At 43.9% G+C, this 13,042-nt stretch overlaps 1 protein-coding gene across 1 annotated transcript; it reads right to left on the bottom strand.

Moving 5' to 3' along the window:
* Positions 1-442: 442 nt before the first annotated feature.
* STARD4 (StAR related lipid transfer domain containing 4) lies at positions 443-10,909 on the bottom strand. The gene is made up of 6 exons (XM_083465590.1): positions 10,781-10,909; positions 7,013-7,130; positions 5,743-5,792; positions 4,888-5,014; positions 3,547-3,661; positions 443-2,261 (listed from the first exon to the last, which is right to left on the bottom strand). The coding sequence occupies exons 2-6, from the start codon at positions 7,115-7,117 to the stop codon at positions 2,035-2,037; spliced, it is 624 nt and encodes a 207-aa protein (XP_083321716.1). The 5' UTR covers positions 7,118-7,130; positions 10,781-10,909; the 3' UTR covers positions 443-2,034.
* Between the last annotated feature and the right edge of the window lie 2,133 nt (positions 10,910-13,042).

Raw genomic sequence — 13,042 nt, 5'->3', positions numbered from 1 at the left:
GATAGGCAAGCCTTTCTAGTCAATGAACTAACAGCTGATAAGTGCTGGCGTTGAGGCTGCTGGGATTGGCTGTAGGGCTTGAAGTCAGCGCCAAGCAGCTGATTGGCAGCAAGCTCAAGCCCTGTTTGGGTCACCTGATGTCCTAGTGACATCAGGCAATTGACAGGTGGGTGGGACTAGCTGGCCAGAACCAGTTCCCCTAGGCACATGCTTTGCTTTAACCACAGCTAAAAGGCTGGGAAAGCTGTTTGCCCAAGACATTGGAGACTCAGTGCTGGCTGAAGCAGACAATGCTGGACTAGGCAGACTAATAATAATAATAATTTATTTCTACCCCACCCATCTGGCTGGGTTTCCCCAGCTACTCTGTTAAAAGCAGATTTGTGTGACTGGCAACATCATCTTATTTTTTTTTTCTTTTTAAAAAAACCACCACCACCAGTATTTTGAACTGAATACTTTAATATACATCTTAAGCATCTTATATAAATAATCTCTCACCAGTTATAATACAGAACTGCAGCACAATTCCTATATATTCTTCCAGCACTAGCACCATCTCAGTGGCTAGCAGCCATTTCAGTAGAACTGTGGGTCACTTGTACCAGCAAGTGAATTTAAAAAACATCTGTTTAAATAATTGAAGCATATTAACAATTTAAAAAAATAAACATCATCGTGAAGCCTTAAGAAGATTATGCTCGACCAAAGTCTCAAATGAATTCTTTCCTGGTAAGTTAACATAAGAGCAATCTTAAGAAAACAATGTCCTGGAGTATAGGCCTTAGATATTATTAAACTGTTTTTATGGAAAATCTTGATTCAGTTCTTAGGTGCACCCAGTCAAAGTTAAGCACTGTTAAGTCCCTCCAATCTCCTATTGAAGGATAATACATTTTACAGATGTTACTAATTGAAACTTGTCACCATGTACTAGTAATAATCAGAGCAGTTTTGCAAATAACCACATGCTTTACTATTTTGTTATCAGTAACAACTACTGCAAACTTTTTGGCTAAAATGGGTGGTATGCAAGTAAGTTTTATACAGAGTAGGTCCATTGAAATTAAAGCTTAAGCAAGGTCCATTAATTTCAGTGGGTCTACTCTGAGTAAGACTCAGTTGCATGCCACCCCAAATAACCAATGACAAAATTACTCTATAAAGCAGTAAAGTATGGAAACAGGAGCACAGAATTCTCTACAGTGCATCAAGCTTTTTAGTTTAAAGATAAAAGATTCTGAACCATCTTTTAGATCAGGATTAGCAAGCAACATAAAGTACATGAAAGCATTAGTATTTCGCATTCATACATTTAGCCCTTGAAAAGAAAAGATTCCAGTGTATTGCTATTCCCACTCTTACAGGCCGCCGCCTTCAATGTTTACTCAGAAGCAAGTCCTACGGTGCTCAATGAGGCTTCTCCCTAGTAATAACGTTTAGTAAAGCAGTCTTAGTAAATAAAGGGGTTGCTGGATGGCAGAGCTTTCCTATCATTGCCTAGTTTCCTTTAGGGGTGAAATTAGCTAGAGCAGAACATGTTTTCACCCTCCAGTTCTACAGCTTCCCTTTGTGAAAACCAGCATCTTCCATGGGGGTGCTACAAACGTGAGCACTGTGATTTGCATGCTTTGGAGCTACAACCATTCTGGAAATTATGTTGTGTAGGCCAGCCCACAGACTGTATTCCTGCAGGGAAGAGATCCTTTCCCTCAACTTGCTAGAACACTCTGATTTAGAGTTCTGTCCAGAATGTGGTTGTGCGAGTGTCATGGGCTTCTGTGTCCACGGCTTGGCTAAGAAGCAACGATGTGCCGAAGGCTTGCCAAGTGAGTTTCATTGAGCTCAGTGGATCTTACTTCAGAGTAAACATGTTTTCAGTTCTTCTGTGCAAATGGGACTACCAGCACCTATAAGGAAAATACTACAGACCTTCATGCAGGAAGCTTCCAACCTAGCCTAAGGTTTTGAGAATCGACTATGAGGTGCAGAATATGATTGCAAGGAACACACAGAGTTTGAGGTCAGCGCAGATTATGCTTTCAGGGTTTTTCTGAGATCAGAATAAAAGTTAGTCAGAGTACTGGCCATAGCCGTGTCCACCGCCGACTGGGGGATCATCCCACGCAAATCTGTCTGGATGAAGCCTATCAACAGGCTGTGTCTAGGATTGTCCTTGAGAGGGAAACAGAACCAGCCACAGGGGTGGTTAAAACCTCGAACATAACCCGGTTTTACTTCACCATAGTCCAGGCTGACACCTGTTTTAAAATAAAACACAGTTGTGGGTTGAACCTCTCAAGCAAAGAGAACGCACCTAGTTTTATTCCTGAGAAATCTTTTTAAGAATTCTATTACAGCCAGGATCCCAAGGATCCTGTGGGAGAGGTAAGCTTCCTTCTAACAACCCCAAACTCCAGACTCAGGGGATCTAGAGTTTCAGCAGTTTGCTGACAAACCTGGAGAAGATATATGCAGATTTTTTTTAAAAAAAGGGAAGTTCCAATATGTAGTCCTTTGTCTTGCCCCTGTTCAAGTTGTGCTTGTAAAGCTGAGGGATTTCTGTCCAAGGCAGTACCTTATATGGGGAACGTGTCCATTTCTTGGAACAAGAAATGGTGGGGTGTAGAAGAAGCTACCCAAACCAACCTTCCCCCATCCAGAGAGGGGCAGGATTTGGGGACAAAGTTACCCAAGAACGCCTTTTTAAGTCAATGTGCAATATTTACAATATTCTGAATCTGGTCTGAACATGGTAATCTCCCAAGCAAAATCTAGGTCTGGTTCTTTGCTCCCCAAAACAGTTACATAGAAGAGAGAACTAGGTTTGGGAGGTTGTGGACAGTGGCGGAGCTTCATGCTCTGGCACTGGGGGGCGGAGAGCAGGCGGGGGCAGGGCTGGCATGCGTCTTGGGGGTGTGGCGACCAGCGTAGACAGGGGGGCAGCCGCAATGGCACCCCACTGGGATCGCGCTGCCGAGGGCGGTGCGCTCCCCCCGCACTCCTCTTTCTCCGCCAGTGTTTGTGGACTCTTCTTCCTTGGAGGTTTTTCAGCAGAGGTTGGATAGCCATCTGTCATGGATGCTTTAGCTGAGATTCCTGAATTGCAGGGGGTTGGACTAGATGACCCTTGGGATCTCTTCCAACTCCACGATTCTATGATTTCAGGGCAGGCCAAGCAGCGCCTGCTCAAATTCCGCATTTTCGGCAGTCAGGAATGGCCCAGGGTTCAGGTTCAACCTGCCAATCCTCATCTCAGGCCAAGTGCAGCTGACTCACCAGAAAATGCAAGTTAGCAATCGTATTCATTCTACTGTCCTTTGCACTAAGTGACTTTTGTATTGTACTTTCGATCTGCCAAGTGACAGACAGGATGTCCTTCTTCGTGGCGCTAGTTTATTTCTAATTTTAGCTTTGAGGAAGTGGGTGTCAAACCAATAATTTGTTGCAAACAGCAGCACGAACGTACACAGATTTGATTTCTAAAGGTTTCAGTGTGCTTTAGACAGCAAGATTAGAAGATAGAAGAGGTTTAATTAGAATTACCGCATGACAGAATCCCGTCTTCGTAGTCTGCTGTGCAGGAGAAGTCAACAAACTCTCTGGGAGAAATGATGTTCCACAACTGGCCAGCTGTGGTGTACCGCATAATACAACAGTTCTGCAGTGCAATTACAAAATGCCCATTTAGGTAGTATTCATTTGTAGAAACTTAGTGTTTCTAGCTATGCCAAGCAATATGGAGACTGTGTTGAAGGGTCAAACTAGATGAGACCAGAAATAAATCATGACATTTCCATCTTTTTAAGCTCTCCAGCAGCAGTTCCACTCCCTACTCCAATTTGGATCAAGCCTGTGACATTGGGAGTTGTGGTTAGAGGGCTGTCCCTTGAATGTGAAGAGATGCAGCTGCCATCTCTTGATATGACTCAGGACTCTATGTAGCTGAATTTTTTTAAGTTTAAAGAGACAAGAGACTTACCCAGCGTACCCCCACCTTAAAAAAATCCATCTACAGGCATAATATGGATTTAATTGACTGCCTGACTCAAATAATGAACTATACAGATATCTCTTACTTGAAGAAACAATCAGGTTTTCCTACAAGTGCTCCTGATTATTCAAATATACTGAGATGAATCATCAGTCTTATCTTAAATACGGTAATAAACATCTTTAAGAAATCTAGGAACAGATTCTTAATAGGAGTTAAATTCACTAGAAACAGTAAGCTTAAAGCTACACACATCAGAATGAAAGGTGCCTGGCAAAATGTAAATAGCCAGAACTGGTGTAGAATCTACAGGCTTTTTTTTTTTTAAAAAAAGGTGTTTGCCTGTGTTTCAGGATTCATTAAGATGCTGTGCTGAAACCAGGACAGTTCTGCTGAAGGTCACTTCTTGGCCAAGAAAAGAGACTTTGGACATCAAAAGAAAATAGGTTTTAAATTAAAAACTGAGAGCATGATGCAGCCAAAGGTTAAGAGTTTAAATCTATCACAATGGGATTAACTTTCCCACTGAAGCCAACTGTTTCTGGATAGTTCAAATTTAGTTGGAAGTTATATCGGAATTAATGCTCAAAACACCTTGGATATGGTTGTATTTGTACGTCCTAGTTTTCAGCTACTCAAAATGAGGCGCTTTCTTGAAAACTGCAAAAGCTATTTTGTTCACTTCGGATTTTTTATACACCACAGGTTCTACCACTGCCAACAAGAAGGTTAAAGTGTCACTCAAAGCACAAGGTATGAAGTGTGGATATATGCAAGTAGAGAAGCTCCCTTCTTGCTGACTGTAAAACTTTAACTTGCATTGCAACTGCTGTGCCAAATGAAAAGCATGCCAGTAGAACTTCTGGTTGTGTGATAAATGGGTGACGCATTACCTCTTCAAACTCATCAACAATATCCATCGAGGTCAACAGACTATCCCAGTGGAGTCGATAGGGTCCAGGGCGTATGTGATCTACTATTCTGTTGGCAACATCCTCCACAATCCCTTCTGCTTTGTAGCTACAGAATCAGATTTAATACAATGATGCTTAGAAAATGTCAAAGCGCCTAGCAACTTTCCACCAGTTTAAAGTAACTATATATGGGTCATGCACGTGCCAATATCTCTTTTATTTTCCATCAGGATCTAGGGGTCTTAGGAATGTTAAATTTCATCAATTATGCCTCAGATTACGCAATCCCCTTGTGCCAAAGCAAAAAGTTATTTTCTATGATCTTTGAGGGTGGGGATGGAGGCACCGCATGTTGGATTTCATTCAGTCAGTCTGAGGCGGAAGAAAGAGGAGATCTGCCAAAGGTTTTTTTTAATGAGAACTCCCTAAAAGGAAAGCTACAACAGGACCTACTCAGCCTCAGAGAACAGCAAGAACTGTCTACAAATGAAATAACCATTTTTATAACAAACAAAATGCAACTGAGAGGAGGATGCTTAGCACCAGAGGCATTATGTACACAAATGCATAGGTGACGGTTTCATGTTTATATTCCACAAAGCACTCAAAGTCACCCACACCCACTATGCATTTTTTTTCTTTTACTGTATGTCCATGGTAGATGCAGAGAAACTATCCTGAAATGAAGTATGATGGCTGGAGGGCACAATGTATTGGGGAGCGGCCCACTTCTGCTCTAATATGGCCAGATTCTTCCTCTCATAAACAGTCCCCTCCCTTGCTACCGGAAATTATATTAATGAAAGAATTCATCTCCTCTGTAAGTTAACTTACAGGTATCCATTGAATTCTTCAGATGGCTTACGCCAAACTGTCGTATCTTTCTGCAGAAAAAAAAGAAGATCACAATATTTGTACTTTATTAAAAATGACTCAATCACTTCACACCTCTGAATGTACAAATATAATGACAGAATCGAGAACTACACAGACCACCGAGGGAACTTTTCAAATATAGTGCATCTTTTACCAACCTGTTCATCAGTACACACATTTTAATTCAACTGTAGTTTTTTAATATATATATATATATATATGCATGCAATAAATTGTCATGTAAATTCTTCTGGTGAATGAGGAGAGAAACCAACACCCAAATATAGCATTAAATCAATAAATGTGAGAACACATCCTCTATGAACTATGGCCATTCATATCATCCCATGCCTCTTTAAAAAAATGTTTCAAAAGAAAAACTCTGAGAACTAAACTTGACAAATCACACATCAAAAAGTCTCCCTATCACAACATCAAATTTTAACTGGGTTGCCTTGGCATTATGTAGGCATCACAACTGACACAATTGCTGAAAATTTTAAGTCAATTTTGTGTTAATCTGATAGTATAAAAAACTGATTTAGTGCCAATCTAGATATGATGAGCTTTGATGAGTATCACTATAGCCTTGGGGGAAAGTATATTATGCTTGTGCCAGCATTTGCACATGCAGTTAAGTAATGAGACAGCACTATCAGATGGAAATAAGAACAAGCTTTCCCCAAACCATACACAGCAAATAAACACATGAGGGAAAAGGGGGACAGGTTGCCATGTCCCACCTGCTTTCGTGAACCAGCCCTACACACTTCCAAAAGTTTTGAGAGCCAAAGTCTGAAGCAGGGAGCCTCTTCTACTGATGGAGGTTCATGGGTGTAGCCAGAGGGGGTAGCTGCCCCCTCCAAATCAATAAAAATTGATAAAAACACATAGATAACTGAGGTTATGTCTCCCCGCAACAAAAGGACTGCCCTCCCACCAACCGAAATCCTGGCTACGCCCATGTAGAGGATCCCTGTGTGACCTCTAGCTTGTGGAAAGGTAGAAAAAAGAGGAAAGTGACCTTAATCTCCTTGTGTAATTTTCATCACTCAAAGAAACAAAACACCAAATCAGGGCTCTGAAATCTACCCACTCAAATGTACGGTACTTCACATATCATCGCACCATATAGGCCCACCTAAAACACAAAAGTAGAATATAAATCACCCTACTCGTTTATTAACAAAAGAAAAGAATCTGGAAAGGCAACGACTTGTCAACTTACTGTTTTCTTAATAAGTCTCCATTCATCATCTTCAACATTGTAGTACCGGATGACCTCATTTTTTAGCTTTGTAGCCACAGAAACTACATCAGGAAAGTCTGCCATTCTCTTCTGTCTTCTGCAGAAAATCAGGATGTAAAAAAACAAAAGGCGGTGATTTACTGTTCCTTCTCAGTTTCCTGTTTGGCGTTAACACTATAATAATCATACAAGTCTCAATTTCTCTCTAAATTGCACAGCTGCATGATTCAGGATCATCTGGAGTAAGCAGCAAGTGTTTTTCTCAACAAAGCAGAAGCAATATATTATTGCAGTGCCCAACAATTAAAATGCACACATTCCAAGATCTAAACAAGTATGTTGCAAGTACTGCCAATCTCCTTCTTGGAAGAAGCTCTGAATACCAAACAATCTTAACAAGTGAGAAAGTGACCTTTGAAAGGCTGTGGTGGTTAAGGATCACACGGGTTGAACATGGAGCTTGAGACTCTGGTGCTAAGATTTCTAGAGTATACGCATAGCTGTCAACCGTCCCTTATTTGGCGGGAAACTCCCTTATCCCAGCGCCGTGTCCCGCTGCTGTCCCATATTGATGATGTCCCTTAAATTTCCTGGGTTTCAAAGGAAGCAGCTCCTCTCCCTCCCTGCTGGCCAGGGAGGAGGGAGGCTCCAACTGTGTTGCTTGACTGCGTTGCTCACCCAATAAGGAGTCTAAGAACGACTGGGGGATGGAGCTTGCATGCCTTCTGCCAATCAAATCGGCCGCGTTGCCTGGGGACTCGCTTTGGCTCAGCGCTTCCCAGCAGAGAGGTGACGGTGGTTTTCCTTGCTGCTTCCCCTTTGCTGCGCTGTGGGAACCACCGCTTGAGGCTTCGTTTGGCTGCTGGCTGGGCTTTCTGCCTTTGGCTCGGAGGGGCTCAGAAGTTGAACATACCTGTGCCCGGAAAATCCCTTGTTTTGGCTGCTGATCCCTTATTTTCGAGGCTGCCGGTCCCTTATTTTCAAATCTGTAAGTTGACAGCTATGAGTATATGCTTAAACTGCTCCATGGCTCCAGGTTGGCATGAGCCTCTGTGACATCAGGGAAGGTAAGCAAATGGCATTCAGAGGGGCTGTGTGGCTCATGCCAGCACAGGCCACCTACAAGATCAGATATTAGTGCCAAAAACACAAAGAAGCTCAATAGAAGACTATGAAAAGAGGCACAGGAGGACTGGCAAATGAGAGAGTCAGTTGGACAAAAACAGAACCTAACATTACCCCACAGATGTCTCCATTAACATAACAACCTGTTAAAATGGAGACTGAAGTGTCTCCTATTATACCATCGAGTAAAACTGCTTCACATATAATTATTCCAGTGATGGGTTTCACTTCTGTGTGTACAACCACTATCTATATGTCACACTCATGATAAGCACCCATCTGTTTCGCCATGTGCATGCTCATCATATATGACTGCACACATTTTCCTACATGGAATTTATTTCTCTGCAGGAAACCACTGTGGGTGAAGGGGTTGTTACTTTCACAACAAGTGGCAGATTGCTTAAATTAAACGCTTGTTCTCAAAAGAGAAATGAAACCTTCACTGAAAGGCAAAGCAGTACAAATATAGACTGAATGTTTTAAAAGTACAGTGGTACCTAAGGTTACATACGCTTCAGGTTACAGACTCCGCTAACCCAGAAATAGTACCTCGGGTTAAGAACTTTGCTTCAGGATGAGAACAGAAATCATGCAGCAGTGGGAGCTTCAGGTGGTGCTTCAGGTTAAGAACAGTTTCAGGTTAAGAACAGGCCTCAAGAACGAATTAAGCTCTTAACCTGAGGTACCACTGTATACATTTCAGTTTCAGTAAGTGCATGCATTAAAATATTGTTTTTATAATATCTGATGCCTGATTAACTGAGAGGCACATTTGTAGTTGATTGAACCTTTAAAATAAAATAAACTAGCATGCCAAAAGCATCTGGAGCGCCACAGGTTTTCTATCCCAGCTCTAATGACTCATCCAGCTGGTAACTTCTAGTAGCCAGGATTTATGTTCCAGGGGGCAGAACCCAGCTATCTGCAATGCAATTGGTTGGCTAGTTAGTTATTTTTTATTTATTTGCTTCATTGGGGAAGGGGCAGCTGCCTCCCCCCTCCCTTTGGCTAAACTATGGCAGGTGACCAACAGGGCCAAAGAGGCCTTTATGCACAATGTGTAGCTGCTAAAAAACAAGTCCGAATGTTTATTATTTAGAAGCACCTGTGACCTACTTTTATACGACTATGCAAATGGGTCTTAATTAAATGTGCTGTTTGTTCCCATCCCATTATCTCTCTCACAGTCAGATAATAAGGTGCTTGGCCAACCATAACAGCTGAGGCTTCTGTGCCAGCTCCCTAACAGACATCTACTTACGAAAGCAGGTGCCGTGCTCAGAGCAAGGAGATGAAACTATTTGCTCCTGCCCTGCCTTTCCTTGGCAAGTGGGTAAAAAACCCACAACAGACTCATCTGAGATGAGTAATGCCCCATTATCCTTTTAATCCAGAATACTGAGTAATGCCCCACATTCTTCTACTCCAGAATAAAAAGTAAGACGGCATATCCTTTCACTCCAGAATAACCTGAATGCCACTGTGATGACATGTATGCGTCAGCCAAGATCTGCAGAGTAAGGTAAAGGTAAAGGTACCCCTGGCAGTACGGGCCAGTCGTGTCCGACTCTAGGGTTGCGCGCCCATCTCACTTAAGAGGCCGGGGGCCAGCGCTGGCCAGAGACACTTCCGGGTCACGTGGCCAGCGTGACGAAGCTGCTCTGGCGAGCCAGCACCAGCGCAGCGCACGGAAACACTGTTTACCTTGCCGCTATAAAGCGGTACCTATTTATCTACTTGCACTTAGGCGTACTCAGTGGCGTAGCGTGGGGGGTGCAGGGGGGGGGCCGGGCGCACCGGGTGCAACATCTGGGGGTTAGGGTTAGGGGGCGCAAATCCACGGGTTAGGGGGCGCAAATTACTTGCCTTGCCCCGGGTGCTGACAACCCACGCTACGCCACTGGGTGTGCTTTCGAACTGCTAGGTGGGCAGGAGCTGGGACCAAACAAAGGGAGCTCACCCCACCGCGGGGATTCGAACCGCCGACCATGCGATCGGCAAGTCCTAGGCACTGAGGTTTTACCCACAGCGCCACCCGCGTCCCGCAGAGACCCGGGTTCAAATCCCTACGCCTCCATCTATAATCACTGGGCCAGTCACTGTCTATCAACTTCACACCAGATATTCTCCTCCTGAGGATAAAACGGGGGGGTGGGGAGGAGCACATACGCCACCAGTGAGCTCGTTGGAGGCAGGCTGAGATATAAATGCAGTAGGATACCAATGAATTCGATACATAAACAAACATGCTGCCTGTCCTCGGATTCATGGGGGGGGGGGATTTCAATCGGCCCACTGCTTTCAAATCTGAACATCCAATGTTATAGGTTTGCGCGGGGCGAACGGTTTTCTTCGCGTTCCCCGTTTCCACACTCCCGGGCTCGTTTCCACACGTGAGGCTCAGAATGCGGGCACGTGAAAACGTAACGTGTGAAAACGGCACACTTTTTCGGGTACCGAGAATTAGCCGCCCGTGGGCGAAGCGAGAGATGCTCACGGGCGAGAGGCTCACGCGCGGAAAGTCAGGGATGCATCTCCACGGGTGAACCAAGCAAGAGAGCATCTCTCGGTGCGTCCGGCCCGCTTCCCCTGGCGGGCAAAAGGGCCGCGTACGCTTACCAGGATCCCGGGCTGCGAGGAGCGACGGTTCGGCGCCGCGTCGAAGGTCCCCCGGACTCCGGCCACGCGCGACCCGCTCCTTCTTCCCCCAGCTCTGCTTCTGTTCCTTCTGCTGTGCTCACCCGGTCCAGCAGCTCATGCCGCTGGGCCAATCAGAGCTCAGCCGGCATCCCCGTCGCAGCCAATCGCAGCGCGCCCGTCTTTTCTCACCTCTCCTTCCCCCGCCCACCGTTTCGCCTCCCAACCCGCCGTCGGTATCGATCTCCCTATGCAAAATTCATAGCCCTTAAACCACGCCCCCAACTGTCCGCCCCTCTCTCTCTTCCCAAAACGGATGACAGGCGGACCGTGCTCATTGGGCACATGGCTGGAGGGAGGCGGGGTGAAGCGCGGGGATTGGCTGACGTGCATGTGGAGTGACAAAACGGCGGGGGCGCGGAGAGAGAGATCAGCAAAGAGAATTTTGCTGCGCCTGAGAGAGGCTTTTGCCACGTTTGTTGTGGCAGGAACTTTTCTGGACCGAAGTCCGGCTCATCTAGTGCAAAAACAGCACCTGGAGGATTGTGCGGTCCAAGAAAGCTGCCTTGTTGTGGCATAATAATAAGTTGGTTGGTCTTAATGGTGCCACCAGATTCTTTGATGTTTTGGTTGCAACAGACTAACAGGACCCATCCCAGTCTTAGGAGTGTGAATGTAAAAGTGGAGTGACAGGAAAGAATTAAGAGGGTGGAAGGCTTTCCAGAAAACGTCTGGCCATTTGACATATAGGAATACTAAACACTCAAGCACTTAATATAATACATTCTGCTATAATGTAATCACATATTTCATACCCTCCAACATTTTTCCAATGAAAATAGGGATTTCCTATTCAACAACAACAACAACAACAACAATAATTTGATTATTTATAACCTGCCCATCTGACTGGGTCGCCCCAGCCACTCCAGGCTGCTTCCAACATACATACATAAAATGATCACCATTCTCAATTTATTATTTATACTCCTCCCATGAACTGCAAGAAGATTAAACCTATCCATTCTGAAGGAAATGAGAACAGAAGACTCCCTGGAAAAGACCCTGATGCTGGGAAAGATTGAGGGCACAAGGAGAAGGGGACGACAGAGGACGAGATGGTTGGACAGTGTTCTTGAAACTACGAACATGAGTTTGACCAAACTGCGGGTGGTAGTGGAAGACAGGAGTGCTTGGCGTGCTCTGGTCCATGGGGTCACGAAGAGTCAGACATGACTAAACGACTAAACAACAACACCACACCCTTCAGACTGAGTTTCTCCAATCAATCTGGGTAGCTCCCAATAGAACATTAAAAACACGATAAAACATTAAACATTAAAACACTTCCCTATACAGGGCTGCCTTCAGATGTCTTCTAAAGTTTGTATAGTTACTTAAGGATGTCCTAAGGAAAAGCGGGACATTCCGGGATTAAATCAGAAACTGGGCCAGCTTCTGTAAATCTGGGACTGTCCATGGAAAAGAGGGACACTTGGAAGGTCTGATACCTGGCTTTCTTAAAACGATGGAATCTCATAGAGCTTTGATAATATTTATTATCAGAGTTTCTATCATGCCTAAAATAATAAGCATTTCAAGAAGAGTGAAGTTTATGTCGCATCTATAACACAAACGGAGAAAACACTGTAAAATCAGACCATACTTTAAACTCTCTTGGATTTCAGCTGCAATTAAAAGAAACACTTTAAAAAAGATCAAAAACTTAAGTTGCAATCCTATGCATACTTATATAGAAGTAAATCTCACTGAACACAGTAGATCTTACTTTTGAGTCAACAGGCTTGTCCTCTGAGGTTGCCGCTTACTGGCCTGGCATCTGCCCCTAATGGGCATATTTAACAAGTGATACTTATCTTAGAATGAAGACAGTGATCAGGAAAGCTTCAAAAATTGAATTTGGGCTGCCGGGCAATGTTAAGAACACCAAATTAAAAATATGGTTACTTTAATTTGTCTCTTCTCAAAATGTCCTTAAGAATAGCTTTTCTAAACCAAGAATCATTTTGTAAGTCTAAAGGTTTGCTGAAGGTCAGGTTTCTTAAGCTCTCTGCCTTGCAAACTGATCAATAACGATGAACAATTAGAAAGATGGCTGCCACATCTTTCTTTTCTCCCGCTCTGCAATTTTCTGTACTGTTAACCAAGCTATCCATCTTCATGTAAAAATCAATAAGGTTTTAAAAGAAAATAAGATAATTAAACCCATATACATGCACTGTG

This window comes from Podarcis liolepis (genome assembly GCF_965112155.1).
Source record: "Podarcis liolepis genome assembly, chromosome: 11".
In the NCBI taxonomy this organism is placed as follows: Eukaryota; Metazoa; Chordata; class Lepidosauria; order Squamata; family Lacertidae; genus Podarcis; species Podarcis liolepis.
Note: the sequence above shows the minus strand (reverse complement) of the source record. Positions and strands in the feature narration are given on the sequence as shown.